At 42.8% G+C, this 23,435-nt stretch overlaps 1 protein-coding gene across 1 annotated transcript in view; it reads right to left on the bottom strand.

The window, feature by feature from the left end:
• GALNT15 (polypeptide N-acetylgalactosaminyltransferase 15) overlaps window positions 1-12,768 on the bottom strand; it is a 45,153-nt gene extending 32,385 nt beyond the window's left edge. Inside the window, exons 1-2 of the mRNA XM_019508660.1 lie at window positions 11,660-12,768; window positions 1,327-1,493 (exon numbers count right to left, since the gene is read on the bottom strand). Of these exons, the coding sequence (XP_019364205.1) occupies window positions 1,327-1,493; window positions 11,660-12,204 (712 nt within the window). The 5' untranslated portion in view covers window positions 12,205-12,768. The remainder of the gene's footprint in view (window positions 1-1,326; window positions 1,494-11,659) is intronic.
• Between the last annotated feature and the right edge of the window lie 10,667 nt (window positions 12,769-23,435).

Raw genomic sequence — 23,435 nt, 5'->3', positions numbered from 1 at the left:
TTCTGTGTGTCTATGTACTGTAATTTGATTGCCTAGATGTACCCGCATCTGCTCAAATCCAAAAAGACAGAGAATATTTCTAAGTATTTTACTGATTTGGTGGAAAATAGAAAAGCCCAACTTCTACTAAAATCAACTCCACTAAGTGCCTGGTTTGTCCCCTGATTTTGACTATATATTTCTTAAACCACAGATCACCAGGGACTTCTGTGCTCCTCACAGCTTGGCACCATACCCAAAAATTTTGCTAGGACCCCCAAAGGAGCTCTTCCTTTCTGACCTGACTCTCCCTCTGACCCCCAAATAAGCTTATCACCTTTAAAAACAAACACTGCCAGTGTTCAGAGGCAGTCATCAAATGCTAAAGAAAACCAAACATCAGCAGATTCAGCTGTCATAGCTATTATCTGAAAGGAATAACAGAAACGATGACCTTTCAAATGCAAAGGAAAGAAACATATATAGATAAATCAGACAGCAGGAGATTTCTTTGGTTCAGTTCTGGAAGCTTCCTCTACAAATGCTCAGAAAACGAGGTAAAAGAAACTTTACAAAGCAAGAAAAAGAGAGCAAGAGAGATTGCTAGTAGCTTGTGAAGAACTTCTCTCACCTCAATTCCTATAGGTTAATGCTTGAAATATTTTTGAGGCAAAAGAAACACTTGGAAATGTTTCATATCTAGAAGTAGAACAGAGTTGCAGTTTCTACTGACAAAGCTATCTGGAAATCTCAAAGTTAAAGGGAAATGTTCTCCACAATACCCACAACAGAGCTGATGTCATAAGGACCACTTCTGTAAGATGCTAAGCGATTTCTATGAGAAGCTGAATCATCTCATCTCCCACTGTTCCTAGTGACAACTGAAAGCACTGAACACCTTGTGGGATATTCAGCAACACACAGGGTCAGGTTCAGAGGGAATCCCTCCCTACAGGTGTTCACAGAAGACACAACTGGTCCAAGAGCCTGTGATTGCTTCAGCAATGTAGAGCTTTCCTCTCAACGTTACAGTCAAGGTCCAAGTCTGCAAATCATCATAGTGAGTCTGATCCAGTGAAAAGCTTAAGATTTGTGTACCGTGATCTCATTTTAAATGAAAAGCTCTAGAATTATTGGAAATGACAAGGAAAAAATAGATAGTTCAGACTTAGCAGGTGAATTTTAGGGCAGGAAAAGTAAAATTTGTCAAGTTCAGCTCTATATGTTGCTTGCTTTAGTAGAGTGTTTCAAGTTCTATTCTCCCACCCTCAGTTCATGCAGGAATACAGGTTCCTTCAAACAGCTTTAAATACAGAGCTTAGAGGGAGAAAAAAAATATGAAGTTACCTCGTTGGCTGAGGTCATCGACAAGGATGATCTCCTTGAGAGAGGCCTGCGGGGCTGTGTCTTTAACACTATGCACAGTTCTCAGGAGGGTAGACCATGCTTCATCATGGAAGCAGATGATAACACTAGCTGTAGGAAGATTGGGACCATGATCCTGCTGCAGACACCTGGGTTAGACAGAATGGAAGAGGCACACTGTGTAGGTTCCTACATTCATTGGCTTGTTCTTAGCATTTCTCTGAGAATAAAAGTCAGAATTTACTCTTAAATCGATGGTCACTGATGTCACTCGTGATTGTTGCTGAATATGCAGTGATACAAATAGCATTTAAGATATCTAAGGAATGGAGTAGAGCAGTGTTCTCCAACTTCAAGCAGCCAGGGGCCACACAATGCAGGCTACATCAGTAGGGGTAGCATGCCATGCAGGCAGGCAGCACTAGCGTGAGCCTCAGACCCTCCAGGCTGCATACTGTATGGTTTGCCCTCCTGCTGCCAGCACATCCTCCCATTACACTGCACAGAGGCAGATGACCTCTTGGTGCTGCACTGCACCTGCAGATGTCCTGGCCTCACCCTCATGTCCCCAGCTACAAATTTCCTTGCTACATCAGGCGGTGTAGGTGATCAGGGCTGCAGGCTCCAGCCTGGAAGTGGAAGCCAGAGGAGAGTGGGGGAATCTGGAAACCTCAGCTGTTTTTCAGCTGAAGTGATGGAGGGAGGGTGTTGGAGCTCAGGGCCTGCAAATTAACCCCTTGTGGGCTCATGTAGTTCATGGACCTTTAGTTGGACAGGCCTGGAGTAAAAAACAAAGTGAAAATATTATGAAGCCATTATATATATGCCAATGGTTTACCCTCATCTTAAATACTGTCTGGTTCTGGTCACCTTGCCTCAGAAAGGCAGACCTGAAAGGAGTTGAGATAAGTAACATAAAGGAGCGGGAGCACGTAAAGCAAGGCTAAAGGGATTGGAGTGTCTCGCTGAGGGATTAGGCAAATAAGGGAGGACATGGAAGAGCCATGCAAATTAATGAATGAATGATACAGAGCAAGTTAATGAATAGGACACAGCAGACCAGCCAGGTGCTCCTATTTTTCACAGACAAAAACAAGGGAACAAACAGCTGAAGGAACTGGAAAACAAGAACTTATTAAACTTATTCATGAATTAATTATTTGTATGCATATAATATGCCTGTGGAACAAATGTCATTGGATATTATTGAAACCAAGAGCTTATTAGGATTCAAAAGAGATTAATGTTTTTATAAATAATGAAAACAAATATAGTTGCATGAAGCAGCATATATTTTCCTGAAAAGGATGTATGCTGTCATGCTTCAGGCCTGAGCTAATCACTGATGGATGGGACATCCTTAATGGGCAGGTTAGTTCTTAACTACTCAGTATAGGATTTCTTGTTCTTTCCTTTACTGGCACTGGTTACCATTAGGAACAGGGCATCTAAGTAGATGCATCACTGTTTTGATTGGATATTGTAATGCTTATAATTGCCACAGACAGCAGCCCTTATTCTTTTGACAGCAGTGAGAGTCTTGCCATTGATAGCAATTAGACTAGGACTTCATTCATGGAATTTAGCCACACAACAGCTATTAAATGTAATGGAAATATAGGGGTTATGTCTTCATGCAACTCAGGATATGCTGGGATCACAAATGATTTTAGGAGCTCTTGTGAGACATTGGTTTGAGAGATATAACTAGCAGTCCACATTTCCAATGAGTTCAATGGATGCACAGACAATAGTGTTTTTTGCACACAAGCTGGCTTTGGTTCTTAGTAAGCAGATGATTTCACACACAGTCTGGAAGCACAGTTGTCCAACATGAATGCAGGTTTTACAAACACTTTTTACAGGCATGAAATTCACTTATGTATCTCACGAGTATAAAAAATTGTCCTGCGTTCAATTTTCCAGGTAGACTTCATTTATTTTGCCCTGATAATTTAATCTGTAATCAGAAAAAATTCTCAGTGGATATACTACAGCTTTAAATAATGATCCTGTGGAAATTATGTAGTTCTAGCACCTAATGTGCTGCTTTAGTAACAAGGCTAGTCATTGGGCCAAATGCATCTGGGGAATGATTTCATTAAAGGCAGTGGAATGAATTTGGCTCAGCTTTGTTTAATTATCTTTGTGCTGTCATGTAAGGGTATAGACGAACAAATTGCAGTGAGCTGAAAGGCTGCAGGGACTTACTGTATGTCAGCTGTTCTGGAGTAACTGTACATGTGCCTGCTTTTAACCTGCAGTTTATGAAAACTAAACCTCTTCCACTGAGGGCCAAGTTGCTGAAGTTTAGCTCTCACAGTTACGTTGGAACTGCTGATGTGCAGTAAGTCCCTGCCTGCTTTTAACTCTATAATTTGTGCATTTATCCTTATCCCAAATTAGCATATATTAAGACTTGAAAGCTTGCAACAGTAAGAAAGCCATTTAGACACTAATCTGCTTCAGCTGGAACAGGAATGGATGAAAAAAATGCCATGTTATTATCATGGTACATAGAGGAGCTGGTCATGGACTGGCACTCTGTCACACTTAGCGATGTGCAAACACAGAAGTTTCTAGGTACCCCAGGCTCTAGTCTCATTTCTGGGTACACATAACTTGGCATGGAATAATATCTTGATAAAAAGGTACATTTTAAATACATTTCCCTTGGCATAGTCAGCTTTTATATTATTTTAATCCATTGAATACTATTCATTTTCCTTGTTTGGTAATCCTCTAACATGAGTTGTTATGATAAGCAATAATAGTGGCAGGAGAGTTCTCCTCTCTTTCCAGAAAAGTGGAGATAAAGGTAAGCTTCGTGTCTTGACAACAGGAACTTCCATTTCTAGGCAGAAAAATTAGCTTTAACAACTGTACCCAGAAGTAGTGTAGGAAAACCGAAGAACCGATGCAGCCTCCAGCCAGGAGCAACCAGTACTACTATAACCAGTTGGTTTCTTATCACTATCCCGTAATGCTTTGCTGCTAGAGCTATGGTCAGGGTAAGAAACTGATGCTGGTGATTTTTTTGAGGGGGTTGGGGTCCTGAATGGAAAAGGACTGAAAAAAGACTGTGGTAAAATACATAAACCAGATGGTAGGCACTCTGTTGCTATGGAGATTGGAAAAGAAGAAAATCATAAATAGTTTTCAGTTAGATGAGAAGGGCTCTTTGATGAAAAAAACTTGTTCTACATAGTTTGGGGCAGAAGGGGCCCAAAACAGGCTGAACTTTTTGAACAAGTAGAGGTCATGACTGCAGGACATGAAGAAGGATGAACTGATGTAAATAGTGGGAAGTGCTACACTTATATTCCGAGAAGGCAAAAGCAACGGCCAAAGGGGACTCCCACTCATCTTCAGAAAACTCCCTCATTGAGATTCAGTTCCCAGCAGTACTTATGTGTTGGGAGTAATGTAGTTTTGTCATGTAAATGAAAACCTTTTAGAGATTGTATACATTTGCATTTGTCTAAATGCATACACTGTTAAACGCTTAAGCCCAACAGAGAAGAGCAGTGATTTCTGGACAGACCCATGACTGAAAGTCAAAGTGTCAGGCTTGATTCAAGCCCATTGACTCCTGGAAGGGTTCATACTGTACCTGAACAATCCTTTTTATTTCTTCTTTCGTATGACATCAGATATCAACTCCCAAATCTACGATCCACTGTCTGGTATTTTCACTCCATATGCAGATTCCATCTGCCCCGTCTGGGCATTTGTGAAGATTGCAGCTTACAATTAAGTGCTGTGTTATTTATAGCAGTGGGTTTCAATCTTTTTTGTTCCAGGACCCATTTGGTCCTGCTGGTGCCTAACCCTAAGTCCCCTGCCAGCATGACTCACCCCCAAGCCACAGATCCCTGCCCCCCCAGGCTATGCTGGTGCCCCTCACTCCAAATCCACAGTCCCTTGCTCCCCCTCCACCGCAGCTGCCCCCATCCCACTTGGGCCAGAGTGTGAGCAGTGAGTGCACGCCCCTGTGTGTATGGATACGAGCCCCATGCTGCCCACACAGGCATGTAGCTCCCCACTGCAAAGAAGTTCTTCCACCTCCTTCCTGTGCTGAAGGGCCAGGCAGGCACCTTCTCCTTGCTGCTCCACTGCGCTGCCACAGCCCCACATCTGGCCACCATCCTCAGCACACGTGCATGTGTGTGTGCACGCACACGCACACACCCACACCCACATACACACACCTCAACCCTCTAGACAGCCCCTGGACTTCTGTCTCCTGCTCCCCATACACTTACCTTTGTACAATGGCAGGGGCTGGTCTCACGACCCAGCCTCACTGTATGCTGGCCATGTGCATCTGTGCATGCAGATGCACATGTGCCTGTTACTTCCAATCATCTCAAGCAGCTCTTGCAGGCTGGAATGCTGCCAGTCTGCAATGGGAAACCTGTACTTTCATGGGGGTTTTTGGGACTTCTTTGCAACCCTTTCAAATATTTTTGTGACTCACTTTTGGGTCACGACCCACTGGTTGAGAAATGCTCGTTTATAGGACTCCACATTCATGCAGGGGGCTGTCCAAGATGTTTATCTTGTACAGTGTTGATTTGAAGCATCTGTATCCAGATCTCTGTCTGTTCATCTTGACCCATACTTCTCTGTCAAGATTGTGCCCAATGAGGGATGTGTTTGGCATTGGTATAAAATGCTGTAGGAAAAGGTCTGATTTTTCTCAATGATTGGCCCACTTTGCTGCTGCCCATAGGTTTGGTTCAGATCCCAAATCTCTTCCAGGAGCTTATGGGCTTCATGTAAATGGTTTAAAACTTCTAAACCTCTTCAGCCTCCATCAATTTGGGTCTTCAGTTAACAGCTGATGGAGCAGGTGATTTTCATCATCTCTTGCCTCTATTGCTAGTAATGATGTTAGAGTCTGTCTTCTGCCATCACAATTGTTGTGTGGAACAGCTGTTTCTGTATAAAGATGTGGGCTTTGGAGAGACTGAAGGAGTCATACTCCAGGTTGGAAAGTAGGACTGATCGTGGACCACAGAACAGGAAGTGAGGGACAGGCTATAGCTGAATTTTAGGCTCTTGTTTATATTGTGTTCAAGTTTTGAAGTCTTTAAAAATGAATTGTTAAACTCTTTATTGCTTTAATGCAAAAAACAACTCGGCCATTTACTTTCAGCCCTGGGGGACATCATGTTTAAGAATATCAGACTGTGCTTATGCATGTGCCATTCTTTTTAATGGCTGACTTATAGGTGAAAAATATGGGTATGAAGTTTTGTCACTATTATTTCGCTGTATCCAAGAGTGTTCCAGGTGTCTCATGATAAGTGGATGTGGTCTCTGCCCTAAAGAGGATGCAACATCTAATTTCAGAGCCTCAGACAGGATGCAACAAAAAGTCTTCTCTAAGACACTTCTAGCTGATTTTGTTTGTAAATATGGAAGGCCTGATTCACCCTGTTTCACATCACTGCTTTACTTTTACATCACAGTAACTCCATTGAGATCAATGTGGTTATTATGCCAGCATATGGATGGACTAGCACAGTGATAAATTGGGCTTAGAAATTAAACTGAAGCTGTTTATTTATTTGATGGAAAACTCTATGGTCTATGTAGAAATAATGGTATGGGCTAGAGGCAGGTCCATGTGGCAAGGCTTTGATCTGGATCTAAATACCCCTAAAGTTTGGGACTGTTTAGAACTGGGATTTGAATGTGCATCTTGAGCTGTGTCATTGATGGCTCATAGGACTGCAAGTAGCCAGACAAGGAACTCCTTGCAGAACTGTAGGACCACAGCTTGAATCTGACTCAGTTTAGGATTGGCTAACAGTGGCAACCAGGGCATTTATAGATGTGCTCTGGGAGGTAAGGGGGAACAACACTTTAATTAGTGCAGCCCCAAGAGCCATGCTAATTAAAAGTGCCCAGTATGTCACATGTATCAGTATCCCTGCACTGAAAAATGGTAGTGGAGCACTTTTAACTGAAGCTTGTCTGACAAGCTTTAGTTCAAAGTGTCCCACTGTCATTTTTCAACATGGGGACACAGATACACGTGATGCTGGAGTCTGCTGAAGCATGGTAATTTCCATGTTCCAGCAGACTCAGTTAACCAAGTCTGCTCCAACTTGCTGGAATTACAGCACTTTGGAGCAGCCTCACTGTAAGAGTATAGAAGCCCCCAGTGGCTAATACTGGTTGGTTGTTAAGTTGTCCATTTGAATTAATAGTTTTTGTGTCACATCAGAGGCTGCAAAACATAAAGTCTCACTGCCTCATTTTAAGCATTGCATAACCAAAGAGCTTGACCGGAAGTATAGTAGCTTGTAGAATAATATGTCAAGTTATAAAAAGTTGACCAACTACATAGTCATTCCAATAAAAGATATCACCCTAAGAAATCCTTGTCTGTCATACAATTTATAGACCATCATAGCTACAGCATGACTCCAGACATTTATTAATTTATTTTTAAAAGTTTTTTTGCCTCCAAAACTACTTAGTAACTCTGGCAAATATCCCTGTAGCAGGGAGCTTGGTGCTCATGCTATTTTAAGGGAAGACAGGCTGTGAGGCAATCAAGGGAGCCATGTGACCCAAAAGGGGCTGGGCTTGCAGGATATAAGCTCAGAGCCTGAGCTAGGTAGGTAGTCTGACCTGAAAGCTATGGAGAAAAGAGCTTCTGACTAACACCTGAACTGGGGTAGGCAAGACCAGTGGTTTAGTGATTGAGATTGTAGGGGTGGTGGAGGTCTCAGCTGCCTTGGGAGTGGGATTAGGGCCTGAGGAATAGGGGCTAAGGCAGAGGAGTAGTGCTACAGTCAGTTAGAGCCAGAGGACCTGTAGCCTAGAAGGGGTGCAGTGAACTGGACTTAATGAGGGAGAGAATCAAACTGGGGCTAGGGCCAGGGAGCCTATAGCCATAAGGAGCAAGAACAAGTAGGGCCAGGGAGCCCGTAGCCTGTGAGGGGTGGAGTCTGTTGGAAGAGACAAAGGTCTGAGCCCCCAAAGGGCAGAGAATGAGAGCCTAAGCCCTAGAGAAGTAGAGATTGTTCTAGGTAGAGGTCTGAGCCTAAGAAGGGCTGGGATGGTTAAAGGCACTGGGCGTGGAAGTTCCAACAGTGGTGGAGACCGTTCCAGGTTTAGAGGCCTACGTTAACTAGAGTTGATAATGGGGCTGAAGGCCCATAGATGAGAGGGACTGGACTAGACAATGGGACTTAATGCCTAGTGATTGATAACATCTGTGAGGCTTGGGCATGGCTAAAAGGGGAGATGAGGAGGCCACGTAACTAGCCCTTAATGCAATGAGCACAGATATCTGCTCACGAGCATGAGATCTTGCCTGAGGTGCCCTGGGGCAGCTTCCCTTTTTCTAAAAGCATAATTACATCAAAGTGTAACAGGTGAGAGGAAGGGAAGCTTGCCCAAAGGAAATTAAGGTGACCTGGGCTCCAGGGGCATCACAGCCACCTATGGAGTGGGGCCCTGTTACAACCCCTACTTTCTTATCTTTTGTTCAGGCCTGACACCTCTCTCTGGCTATGGGAATTGACCCTAAAAATGTTGTGTGAGACTTATTGCTTGCTTAGGGTGAGATCATTCTTTGATGGCATGCTGGGGTGGTGCCAGAGAGAGATGCTTCTTCAGAGAGCCAAGCTACTTCTCTGGGGCCTATAAACTGCTCTGTGCCATTACGTTTCCCAACGTTGTCAGCTAGCTTGGAAGCAGCAGAGATCCACCTATTCTCTCTTGCCTTCTCTGCTCATTTGCAGATGTTGTGTGCCCCTAGAATTATTTCAGTAGGTGGGAGTTCAGGAATTGCAGTTAAATGAACCATGCAGGAAGGGACCTCAATATGCTACGTCTTCCCATGGCACAGCTGTTTAAGAACCAGGTAGAATCTACCACAAGGAGTAACTTGATGCACAGATTAACTAGATCACTAAATCTTCTCAGCTTGCCCAATAGGACTTCCCATACTGTTGCAGCAGTGGGTCCAGGCAAGGATGGGGTTGAATATATCCTATCTACACCCTGCTTACCTGACCAAATTGATTCCCTCCAGACCTGTACATTCACCAGTAAGGTGCTATGGGCTTATGTCCACAGAAGCCACTCTTAGGCCTGCTGGAGACGAGGAACTCAAAAGCAGCTGCTGGGGATAAGCCCAAGAGAGCCTCACTCGCAAACTTTCAGGTCTTGAGTATGTTAGTGGAGTTGAGTGCAAAAGGCCTCCTCAACCCTCTCCTTACTAGGACCTGTTACTGCAGGGGCATAGGCAAGCCCATAGTTGACTTTGTTCCTCAGCTACCCATCTGTAAAATGGGCATAGTTCTTCCATGTCTCCTGGGAAAGTTGTGAGGTAGAATCTAACTCGGAGTCCTAGATTCTCAAAGAGACTAAGGCAGTGCTCTGTTCAGCATTACAATTCCTTGCCTCATTTCTTAGTTGTATGACACCCCCCCTCCCCCAAACCAAAGCTCTTACCATTGGGTCTGACCACTCATGTCCCAGCAGTGTGACAGTAGCCCATTGGGCTAGCACAGTTAAGATATGATGGCTTCCATAGGCAATATAGGATAACATCTGGCCCTCTTGACTCCCAGTTTGAATGACCAGGGACTCACTGACTTGCTGACTGGGTCCTGCCATCAGCATAAATATAGAGCACTGCTTGAAGTCATGTTTCTGGAGCTGTAGGAAGACATCTTACCTGCTCTGATGCTGTGCTCCTTTGAGAGCATCAAGAGTGCTTAACACAGAAAGATCTTATAATATAAACAAACAACACAAAAGGTGGCAGGAGAAGCAGGACCAGAAATTTTCTTTTACTCTCTGCTGACCTTGCAAAGTTAGCAAGATTGATATGGAACACACAACTGGAGAAGATGTAATATAAAAAACATTATCCCTTTATGCCCTAAGATACTGTGAACATGCAGCAAATCATATCCTTATATCACTAGGAATAGGGGTCAAATCCTGGTGTCCTAGACATAATGAAGACACTAAAAATATTCAATAATCAAGGGGTTCAGTACTTTTGGACTAAGATTAGCCAAACAAAACGTGCTCCAAGCAATAGCCTACACAGAATTGCAAGGGTTATACATAGCTCAGTGCAGAATTGTGCCCAAGTTGTTCAGCTTATTTCAGTCCCCAAATGATTAAAAATGTGGCTAAACTGAGCAAGTAAAACTCAGAGCAGAATGTGCATCAGGAAAACCTTGAAAACGAAGAGCTGCTCAGCTGAGTGGAACACGGGGAGTAAGTACACGAGTCAAAGTATACAAGGTCATTTAACAAAAGAAACATAAACAGCCACAAATATGACTACTATTTGCATCCACCAGACTGCCTAGTTCATCTTTGTGGCTCACATTCATGACACACTGGTCACACCTGTAGCTCACATGCAACAACACATCCTGACTGAGCGTGGCACCTGCTAAATAAAGCAGCTGTCTGCCACATTTTTCCATTCTCACATACGCCAGCAGAGGTCTCCATAGACCTCATTAAACAAGCTTGGCAGTAAGTAAGTGCTATCACACTTTGAGATCTGGTGTCATATCTTGTTGGCTACCTGGGTGAAACACAGCAGTTCCTCTACCAGTGAAAATAAATGATCAAAAGAGGCACATAGAAAGTGAGAAAATTCTGCAAATAATGTAATTTTTGTATGCTAGTTCATTGTGCACTTGTTCCTCTCCCCCTGTTTGGACGGGAACACCCAATCATTCTTTTTTTCCCCTCTAGTTTCTGTAACTCCCTGCAGTCTTTTTATCTGCCATACAGTTCTCAAGAGGAAAAAACTCAAAGCTTCTTGCTTTTGACAACTTAAACCTGAGAGTATCATTTCAAGAAAACTGAGATTCATATAATTACAACTCATAAAAAGGGGAGAAAATAGGATAGGTATCTCTTCTGGCTCTTGTTATATAATCTACTGTTCTTCTAAAATCCCCAGAGGGTTTAATGGATGTTATAATGGAAAGAAACGAAAACTATTTTACCCTAAATTATTTAAGGAGACTGGAGGAGTGTGCTGGCTTTAACTAGGAAAAGTCTTGCTGATCAGAGTGCATAACCCTGTTTCAGACTCTGAGGTTGTTGCGTGGAGGTGGTGAAAGGGACAGGATTTTGGGGAGAATACATTTTGCCCTATAGGAAGGTGGTATAGAAAAGGCTGGTCTTTCAAGTTGTTTGAGACAATGTAATAGGGAACAGGGTTTGGGGGGTCAAGGGAGGGCTTCCTTAAGGGTAACAACAGGGAAGGATTGGGTGTCTTTTAAGGGATTAATTAGGATGTTTTACTTACAAAGGATGTCGTACCTCAGGCAGCTCCCTACGCAGAGAGATCTGCTCACTGAGCGCTTCATTGAAACCGTGAATTTCCAGGCCAAGCAATTGCTCACCCCCACCATCCCAGTCTCCATCCTGCAGGGGAAGAGACTCCGGGTCTTCCTTTAGCTTGACCTCAATCCTTTCCTCGTGCCTTTTACTCTGCTGCTTCACCATTCGGTATCCCTTCCTAGTCCTGCTGTGGTTCCTTTTGATGGTGGGTGCCACGATGGCCACTAGCAGTTCATCCTCCCGAAGGGAGATGAAAGGTGACAACCCTTCCATAGGATAGTACTGCTGTCTCTCCTCCTGAGTCTCCAACATCTCTTGGGTCTCGGCAAAGTCCAGCTGATACCCTTCTCTGAGAGTGAACTTCACTGGTTGGGATGTCCCCTCCTTGTTCAGATCCCTGGGTGGTGGATTCAGCATTGTAACCATCAATAGCAAAAACCCCAGCATCAGCAACAACAAGAGAAACTGCAGCTTACGTGATCCATATCTGCACCTCTTCCTCAAGAACATATTGTTGGTGACAAAGCAATACAGATGGTCATGTTAAATATCACTTGGATGTTTCTTATATCCAAGCTCTCGGGTTTCTTTGCAGCAAACAACTGGCTACTACTACCTGCCAAGAGGGTTTTCCCCCCCTCACATCTCATTGATGTCGTTTCATGCTTTTCCCCTATGTTTGCAGACAAAATAGAAAATGCCTACTCATGAACGAGGACACAGATCCAGTTAGATAAAGGTGATTCTTTATTATACAGAATTCCAAATTGTCTATAAAAGAATGTTTAGTTGACCAAAAAGCCCATTAAAAAATGATTAAAGCTTTGGTCTTTCTTAATAAAACAAACAAACAAAAAGAAATTCCATTTTTATAGTTTCCTTCCAGAATATTTCCTTTCACTGCAAAGTTTTCAGTTGCTGCCCGGGCTGGAGTGAAATGTCTTATCTTTGCAAGCAGTTCTGACAGCTTCCCCCCTTTTTGACGCTTCAAGTTAACTGAGATCAACAGATGAGAACTAGTCAGTCCCTGACTTTCTTTCACACTTAAGTACAGCACTCAGTCAGGAAGCACTTTGCCAGACATAATACAGAGCAATGTGTGTGTCTTTCTCTTGGTCCTAATGCCCTCACTGTTCTTTTCCTGTCAACTGAAAACTTTGCAAGAAACTGTTAGAAGTGAAATATAAGGAGGAATATACTAGTTTGCAAAACAAATCAAGAAGCCCAGCTCATTGTTATGAGTCAGATGTATTTAAAGAGCTGGGAATAGCCTGTATAATACGTAAGGGTTTTTTGAATTGATGACAGGGTTGAATGCATGTTATTTATGAAACAGATTTATATGTGTAGTAACAACTTGAACCTAGAATGTAGGAGTAATTTTACTGTAGTAAATATTTGAATTTTTAGGCACTTCACAAGAATGCTGTTACCAACTGGAGACTGAAGTCTTTTCTTCATCCAGAAATCAGACCGAGCATGGTCGAGATCCTTAGCCGCCTTGCATTATGTGAAGGATCACCTGTTGAATTGGACAGGTAATTGAGTCTAATGCATCCTTGATGATATTGCTAATAATGTTGCTGTTTGGCATCACCTGTGCCATTTATTTCTCTGATGGGGGTAAGTGTTCAACAGGAAATGGACTGAAACCAGCAACACTATTGACCCTGTGCTCTTAATTTGATAATGCCCCCAGTGGGACAAAAACTTGTGTTAGCAGCTCTTTTTCTCATGGGGCCTGCAATACTTGCTGTTTTAAGTTCTAGCTCCTGGAGGCAAATGATTATGGGAAAATTTACATTTTCTTTTTTTTTTTTTTTAAAGGAAGCTGTGTTTAGTTGCAGAGGAGTTGGAAAATGGTAACTGAGTGGCCTCTAACATGTAGAAAGCAGAATGGAAAGTTAAAACAGTGGAAATTAAAAAAAAAATCCAACATTCATTATTTTTTGAAAATCTCATGATTTCTAGGGACACAACAGATTACCTACACAGTAAAGTGGGGATTCCTTATCTTAGTCAGAATAACTCTTCTGAAAGCCCAGTTTCATGATTCTTGGTAACAGTTTTCAAGAGTTAAAATAAGAGGTCACCAGCTTTGGGACCAAGACACCAAGTGCCCCTTAGAATGGGAGGATATGATAGCAATCAGGACTTGTAGTAGAGATGATATCTTTTATTAGACCAAGATTTTTGCGAAAAAATTCTTTAATTGCAAGCTTTTGGGCACAAGCACCCTTCATCAGGCATTAAAGAAAAGGTGGTAAAAGTTCTCTTGGGTAGAAATGGAAGTTCATATTCCATATGATTTCACAGAGGAGTCAATAGATGGAAAACTCCTGTGGGCAGTCAGTTCATAGATGGTATCTACGAATATGATGCATCAGGATATGATGGAGCACTGTCAAATGCTTATAGCCTGGCACTTCTAAAAAGAATACAATATCTATCATTTCAGAATGCCCTCCCATAGCAGCACTACACAGACCAAATGCCTCCAGCAAATGTTATGAGTGTGCTATATCTTGGCACTTTCCTTATCTCAGCTGCTCTTTAAAAACTATAATACAGCTCTTAATCATAAGTTGGGGAGTATTTATATATAGCTGTTATTGTAATGCTTGACCATTATGGGTGCCTTTTATATTCTTAAAGGACATAACCAATAATATCCCAACCCACCAGTAATCCTGAGTGATCTAAAGAGAAAATATTGCCCTTTTTACTTGCTTTCATAGAAAAAGTTTTGACGTTTTCAGTTCAGCTGGAAAGTGGTACAGATCTGCATGAAAAAACAGCTGAGTTCAAAAGCCTTCATTTACATAATGCGTCAGCTACAGAAAGACAAAATGAAATGCAAATAAAGAGACCTGTCCTAGACAATTGGCACAGAGCTGGCACCAACCCCTTGCAGACTGACTGTTGAGTTTCACAGGTTCCCCGAATCAGGTAGACACAAGGAAGGGAGAAGCCAGGAATGGGGGCGGGGGGAGGAGAAAGCCTTTCCACCACTGATCTAATGCAATGATTTGACTTGATTTAAAAGTTTATTTTTGCTCAGGTAATATGTTATCACATAAGGCAACAGTAATGATAAAAAATAACTTTGTGTTGTGATGGAAGAGGGAACTACTGCCCAGCTTTGTTGGGTCCTGAGCTATTCTCTAGTTTTGCACAGCCACCATTCACCTTTTTTCTAGCTGCATTTTTATCAGTGAATGAACTTTTTGCAAACATGCAAAAATCCTTTCTATTTTTAAGTTAAAGGTTGCTACATAATATTAAAACATGAATATAAGCACTGTGGAGTCTCACCTGAATCAGCTAATATGGTATGGAAATTAATAATTAGTACCTGTAATAATTATTCAAACAGACTAACAGTAAAATGAATAAGTGTGAAATGCCACAGTTCACAGCTGAAAGTCACAGAAACCTCTAGAGCACTGGTCACTAGACCCAAAACTCTATTACATTCACTCACCCACCACTGGATATTTTTCAAATATATGTAACAGGCCCACATAAGCCTACCACTTAGAGACCATTTCCTAGTTCATCTCCCCATAAGGGTCAGAAGCACCAGCACTGCTTCCTGCCTTCTCTGTACAGAGTCTTGTCCTTCCCACATGCCAGCTTCTCTTATTTTTCATATATACCAATCTTCCAGCTGTTATTCCATTAAAAGGAAGAAAGGTCAGTCTTGATTCACCTTCATTATACATATGGCATATCTGTATCAGCCTCTATATTTTCTCTTCCATGGTGAGGCAGAAACTCTCCAAGATACAGCCAGCTAGAAATCAAGTTCGAACAATGGGAGATGTATTTTCAACCTGGGAAAGGAAGAATCATCAGCTGTGAAATATTTGAAATATAATATGTTGGAAATGTAGAGATGTTCTCATACAGCATGGTGGGACTAATAAGGGTGTAGTTAAATATTACCCTTCCCACTTATTAAATGTACTGAAGACATGAGCATCCATGCATTAGGGCATGAAAAGATGAGCCAAGTCCATTCTGGGTGTCTTACATCTCTTTGGGCAAGGAGTATCCCCAGTTGGTGTTACACAGCTTGTGTTGCGGTCTGCCCTATAAAGCCAATATGAGCAATTAACAGTCCTCCAGCATCCGAGAATGCATTTCTTCTAGTTCCCCACCTGTGGACAAACTACCCGCCCAAGCTCTGCTGCCTTGGGTGGACAGAGACCTAGGGAGAGCTGGGGATTAGGGCTGTGCAAAGCTTCAGGTGCTGATTTGATTTGGAGGAGATTCAACCTGATTTGGCGGCTGAATCTCCGAATCCGAATCAAATCGGGAGACCAATTAAAAGGTCCAAATCAATTCAAAGCTCTCCGAATCAATTCAGAAAAGATTTGGAGAGCTTCAGAGATTTGGGCAGTCCTCACTCACCACCGCAGGGAGGCAGACCTGGACTCCGTGCCAGTAAGTAGGGGACCGGGAGGCGGGCTGGAGGAGAGGGCCATGGGAGGACCCCCGCCAGGCCCCATCCCCTGCCTGCTCACCCAGTCCCCTGAGTGTCCCCCAACCCCCACTTGCTCTCCCAGCCACACCAATGGCTGCCCCACCCAGCCCCAGAGTCCCGGCACTATATTAAAAAAAAAAAAAAAAAAAAGCCCAGTACTCACCAGTTGCTGCCAGGTGGGGGAGGCAATCCCTGCTGCCCCTAACTTCCCTGCACTGCATGGGGGGCTCTTCCATGAGCTCCCTTCCCTGCCCACTCTCCCAGCCCTGTCAATAGCTGACCTGCCCGACCCCAACATCCTGGCTCTTTGAAAAGAAAAAAAAAAAGCCCTGCACTCACTGGATGCTGTAGCAGCTTTTAGGGCCTTGAGGGGCTTGTGGAAGAGCCCCCCATGCAGCGTGGGAGAAGTGGGGTGCAGCAGGGATCGCACCCCATCCCCCTCCGGGCTGGCAGCAGCCAGGGAGTGTGGGGCTTTTTTTTTTTAAAGCTGGGACTGGGGCTAGGAGAGTGGGTAGGGGTGTGGCTAGGAGCTGCCAAGTCTGCCCAGCTGTTCCCCAGCTCTCTCCAACTCTCTGGTCTCCCACAGATGCCCATCTCTCCAGTCTCCTGTGGCTTCTCCACTATCTAAAATAGCATAAGCGAAGGCTTCATGTGCTACAAGACAGCAGACCACACATGCATGGCAGAAGAAGTGATTGTGGGATCCTGCATCAGATCTCAACACAGCATATTGCCCAGGCTTCCCCTGTACCAGTAAAAAGAAATAAGCTTGTCTCTCTGTACTCTCAGCCTCTGGAGCCGTGGGAGTCCCAAAGGTGTAATTAAAGGCATGATAGGAACTAACCACATCACTCCATTAACTAGTTGAATTAGGTCACTATGTAAGACAAGATTAACTAGTTAATCACATCTTAAGTGTAACATCTGTTAGGGGCCAATACATGAGCAGCAAGGCTACTCCAACACTCTGTAATTACAGTGCATCAGAGCTGACTTGATTAATTGAGTCTGCTGGAGTCTACTGTGCTCCAGCAGCCTCCAGCATCTCGTGTATCAGTATCCCTGTGCTCATGAACGGCGCGTGCCTACAGTGGCTGGGGGTGTGTGGTGGTGGCGGGAGCGGCAGGAGCGCAGCAGTGGTAAGTGGGGGAGCTCCTGCAGACACTGCTGACACTGTCAGTGGTGGGGAGAGGGGGTGGCGAGTGCCAACCAAGGGTCAGTGACCACCCACAGCCACCTCCGGCAGCATTGGCCAGTGGGAATCACGGACCATCCACAGATGCTGCTGGTGGTGTCAGTGGTGGGGTGGCAAGTGACAACCGCTTGCAGGCACCGCTGACAGTGTTGCCAGTGCCTTTTTGCAGGGGGTGCACCACCATGCTCAAGGGGTGCACGTGCACCCCTTACACATTGCCCCTGCCCATACTTCAAAATGGCAGTAGGGGTACTTTATCTAAAGCTTGTTTTAAGTGCCTCGGGCAACATTTTGAAGCGCAGGGACGCTGATGCACGAGATGCTGTGGGCACCTTAATTAGAGAGGCTCTTGGAGCCTCATGCTGGGATATTCAAATGTAGTGCTAAAGTATGACAGTAAAGTATCACATGATTGTGTATTTCGTAAAATTTGTCTAACCAAATTGGAAGAAAAGAAAAGCAAGAGAAAGCCTTTCATATGCTTTTTTGACCTTTAAGAAGTAAGGTGTTTGTGTTGGTTCCTTGAAAAAGGAAATAGCAGACTGTATTTAGTTGTGTGACTGGTGAATATGTGGTGGGTTAGTAATACTGGTATTAGTATGAGAAGTATCGGACAGTATGACTTTCACTATTCAGTACTGATTATTGAAGTCATAAGCTTTAGTCGGCTACATGTCTCTGAGGATGTTTTATGACTGGAAATGCCAGATAAGTGGATAGGCAGAAACAGAATTACAGTTATTTGGGGGTTTGCCTGCAGTTCTGCACTTTCAAGCATTTGTTTTTTATCAAAGTTTAAGCATAAATGCAAATTTCCAACCTTTTCCACATCTTTAATTTTTACCACTTCAAAATTCCGTAAGTGTTTCTTCCTTTAAGTTATAGGACCTATTTACAAACTTATCAAAAGCTAAATGAAGATATTGTCTAGAGATTATTTGTGATCTCTGAAAACAAAATGAAATGCTTCATGTATTTGTTTGTTTAGAGTTGATCAGTAATCTGTTTTGTTCCTTAAAGTCCATAAGATCTATGCCCTCTTAACCTCTTCTCCCTGATGGGCTGTAGAGCAGGCAGTCTCCATATCATTGGTGAGTAATGTGCTTGCTAGTCCTAAAAAGAGAACATACTAGCTAATGCAGGATTTAGTAATCAATGTCATTTGAAAAGTATTAGGAAATAGAGTGGAATTATTTAGAGCTATATACCTTTAAGTCACCATGTTTTAGTCATTCATTATTATCCTATCTGCCCTCATTTTTAGCACATATTTTTGTCCCAAACATTTCTTTTCAGTGACATATTAAATATTATGTAGCATATTATGTTATTCGTACATGAGGGTTTTCAGCCAGAATAGTTATTTATTGAATGTTCAAGATGACAGAATGCAAGTCTTCATGGAAGAACGTATGTGCACACAGGCCATTACCCACTCTGTAGCAGCCATCTTGAATTGATTTACACCAATGCCCCATGAGCAGTTGTACAGCCTTACATTTATAGGCTCCATACCTATCTTAACACATCACCTCATTTTCATAGCTGCATACAAGTACATGACAATTCTATTCTGTGTTCTAAGAAAAGCTTTATTTGCACAGATGTGAGGAAAATAAAACATATGATTCATTGCAAGGATTCATGGTGGTTTTATACTTTAATTACTTTCCTCATTTATCCAGGGTACAGTAATAAATATTTTTGGAATTTGTCAGTAAACTGAATTTATGTGCTGTCATTAGAGATATTTTGTGTATTTGGCATCATACAGAATACTGTTACTTCAAAGACATTTTCTAGTGGCAGGTTAATAATACATGAGAACAGAATTGTTTGGAACTTGATATTTGAGGATATCAAAGCTGAATGTTTAAATCTGTTGATAACTGGCACAGATTTCAGCACTGAAGATGTGATTAAAAAGAACTTTGCAGCTTTGATGGTAAAGGGGGAGGTATAATTAAATGTTCATGGAATTTCATTTGAATAAGATCTGTGCTAATAAATCATATAGTCCTAGATTAACTAGTTCCCAGAGGAAGGCTATGAACTGTGCTAGGCAAAGGAAGTTGATAACTTGAAACGATTAGAACTTTGTGCGTTGTGAGAGAAGTTCAGTACCTACCTTTATGGTAATGGTCAGGCATATTGGATGCATCCCCACATGCAGGGTCATGTGCTTGCTCAGCAAAAATAGCAGTGGCACAAATTTGTGCTGCTACTTTTTGCCATGGCGCATGACCCTGCACATGTGGTGTGGTGTGAAGCAAGTTGCCCCATTTTGGGGAAACTGCTGTTTCCCTGCTCCTCCCATGCTCCTGCTGTGCTGGAGGAGCCGGGGGACAACTAAAGCAGTGGAGATGCTCTGGCCACCATTCATCATTTCATGAGCTTTAGTTCAAGCACCCTTACTATCATTTTTAAGCACGGGGACACTGATGCAGCAGTACCACAGAGGTGCTGCTGGTAATAGCAAACTATTACCAGAAATTTATTCCGGGGAGTTGGTGGCACCCATGACAGATTTGATTAAGGGCATATGCAAAGAGACTTACAATAGTCATAAAGCTACCTCAGCATTCAAAAGGTTGAAAAAGGCACTGTGTCAAAACCCAGTATTATACACCCCAAATTTTAATGAAGGTTTTTGCCTGCAGATTGATGCCTCAAAGGTAGCCCTCAGAGCGATACTATTTCAATGAGTACAGAGTGAAGAAAGACCCTATAGCCTATGCTAGCTCCAAGCTGGCCAGTGCTGAGACCTGTTTCTCTACAACTGAAAGGGAGTATTTGGCCATATGGTGGGGCATAGAACTTTGCAGATATTATCTAATAGACAGGAAATGTATATGGATTACAGATCATGCCTCACTTAAATGGCTGCAGTCCACAAAAACAGACAATGGAAGGAATGTGATGGCTGACTTCTCCCACAGTCTGGAAGAAGAAAAACCTGGAATTCCAGGAGGGAAGATTGGAGGAAAAGAGAAGACAAGACTACATGTTATAAGACATGGCCTTTTTCCTTTCCCATTAAAGGGGACATGAGAGTTAGTGGGGAGGGCGCGTAACAGGGGACTGGTATCGGCCCCTGTTCAAAAGAAGAAACTGTGGGGGGTTACTTCCCAGTGGTGTACGTGCAGCCCAATGATGTCATCCTGAGACGGGCTGGTTGAAGTCATCCATAGTCGTACATGCAAGAGATGGCAGTGAGTGGTCTGTCTGACCAGAACGACCTATGAAAGAGGTAACACTGGAGAATGTTGCCCCAGAGAGAGGCTTGCTGGGCAGCTGAGTGGGCTGCAACAGTCTACGTGGAGGCATAGAACCTACAAAAAGAAACAGCACGAGATTTGAGGCAACATAGACAGCATGGCCATAAGACGACAAGACGGCTGATAGTGATGTACCAGGAACCCAGCAGCCAAAGGGAAAGAGAATGAGGGGGAGAGGGCCCCTTTTCAGCCTTGCTATAAAAGAGGCTTCAGTCATGGGAGAGAAATACTGATGAACCACAAGATGGGTTCCCCTAAGGACTACTAACGACCCAGCTACAGGCATTCTGTGCTGCAGGACTGCACTATTTGCCCTGGATATGGGGAAGAGGTCTTGGTGACCAGACAGCAGAACAAACCCGCTGAAACTATAAGCTGGGTGAAGAATTCATGGCTGCCAAAGGATCAGAGCCCCAGGACCTGTGTTGGTCAGGCATGGGCAGGGTGAGTGGTAGTAGAGCCCTTCAACCAAGGTCACCATACCAGGTACCTATTGTTGTACATGGGTCATCTGTTCCCCCTTTTTGGGTATATTCTTTTTCTTTTTTCTCCCATCAAGGTGTGGCAGGAAAATCCAGAACGGGGATGATGACTTATGGAACCACTGCTACCAAAGGTGCCCTATAACACTATGACATAGCATCTCAATTATTTTTGGAATATGAGAAACAGAAAATATTTCAAATTGATATTTCTAGCCTTATGATACATAAAATCACATATCTCGTGTGCAATAATGCTAAAGCACGGTTTGTCTAGAGGTTGTGAGGCAAACTACTTGACCACATATGGCTATCACTTGAACTGAAAGTTATCTTGTTTTATACTTTTGCTTCTCTCTTTGTGTTCAGTTATTCAGTATTTGCTATCCAAGAACCTGCTGAGGCATCAGTGGTTTTTGATTTGGCAGCAAGTGTAATAGAACCTCTGATGAAAAGAGAATTGTTAATGTTATCATGAAAAGCAAATTATTTAGGTGTTATAGGGGGTTAAAGCCATGTAATCTGAGTTTAAAGATGTTGCAGGTGTCCAACTTAATGATGTGAAATTGGATATCAGGTGAGTATAAGTAGCGAGCACCAGAAGAGATATGTTGGAGTTTTGTTGTGGAAATGTTGGGAGTAATACAGGGTTGAGCTTTGCAATAAGGTAATATGGACACCGGTGTTCTGTACAAGTCTTTCTTATTGAGGGAATACAGCTGACATACAAGTAAGTCTGATTCCAAGAATGATATTGTAGGTATGTGGTTTGACCCCATAGGTTACTGGAGATTATGACTTAATATTGTCCAACTAAAAATTACATTCTCTAACTAAATGACTGGTAAAATGTACATGGAAAATATCAATTATTTCATTTCATTGCTTTTATTTATTCTTTATGCTAAATGTGCTTTTTAAAAGGACTAAAATAATATATTTGCATTCATGTAGCACAAAAGAGATGAGAGACTCCTTACCAGCTAAGAACTGCCTTCCCAAAGGAGTATTCCATCTGTTGACTCATCTATGAAATCCTATGAAATATGAACTTTCATTTCTATCCAAGAGGACTTTTACAATTTTTTCTCCAATGCCTGATGAAGGGTGTTTGTGCCCGAAAGCTTGCAATGAAAGAATGGTTTTTTGCAAAAATCTTGTTGGTCTAATAAAAGGTATCACCGCTACCATGAGCCCTGATTGCTAGTGTCCATATAGAGCACACATGGCTTCAGCTGTAAAGTTCTTATCCAGAAATGCAGTCTGGAAACAACCTAAAGTACAATCATAACAATCCAACTTCTGCCTATAGACACATCTACGCACCCTCCTCCCTTCCCCTGATGTCAATGGAAGTTGGGCATGGCCTACATATCGGAAAGAAGCACTCTTCTCGGAAAGAAGTGAATTTTAATGTGCTGGTTAGCAAGTTTGGCTACAGGCCAAACATTTTTCTTTCCCTTTAGCAAAGCAAAAACAAATAAACCCCTGTGGTTTTAGAGTTCAGTACAACCTCATACTGAAAGGGTTGACAATATGGGAGCCTCTCCAAACTCTGCAAACAAGTTCTGACAGAAACATTCAAGAGAATAAAGATATGAAGAGTGGTCATAGGTCCACAATGTTGAAAGACAACAGTAAAGAAAGAAGAAAGAGGAATTTGGAGCAATTAAAAGTATTAGGATACTAGAAAAGAAAATGACTGCAAAATCAACCAAGGGCAAACGTCTGAATTTTGGATTGACCTTGTTTCAGAAATTAGACACTGAACCAAATTTGCTTTCTACTGCTGTAACAACATGCAGGTTCCTGCAGATTGGAATGCAAATCTTAGTGGGGATGATTTGGAGAGTGACACCAGGAAGCTCAAGGTGCTTGGAGAATTTTCCAGGATCTCTAAGCACACATCATACTTTATGGCTGCATGCAGCAGCACCAAACACATGGCTCTTCTAATAACAATCTGAGTTCTTACAATCCAAATGGAGTCCTTTTATTATTGCACAGAGCATTATGCATGAAATCAATTACCTACAAGCAACCCCCATTTTAAATCATTTACTTCTTCCCATGAACTTCAGGAGGCATCATGGAAAGTAGAATTTAGGGTGCTGACAGTGATGTGGGCCCTCACTTTAATGCATGGCACTTTACATAAAGCACCATGAGTTAGAGCGCCCCTCTGACTCAGCCGATGCTTGCTTGTTGGTTTGCGGGGAGGATGGGGAGGGATCGAGTCTGCCTGCAGGAGCCCAAGAAGCCTGCCTGTAGCTGAGGAGCCATCCCTCTCTCCCAGT

The sequence above is a fragment of the Gavialis gangeticus genome, unplaced genomic scaffold (genome assembly GCF_001723915.1).
Source record: "Gavialis gangeticus isolate Ggan-Ray unplaced genomic scaffold, GavGan_comp1, whole genome shotgun sequence".
NCBI classification, from domain to species: Eukaryota; Metazoa; Chordata; order Crocodylia; family Gavialidae; genus Gavialis; species Gavialis gangeticus.
Note: the sequence above shows the minus strand (reverse complement) of the source record. Positions and strands in the feature narration are given on the sequence as shown.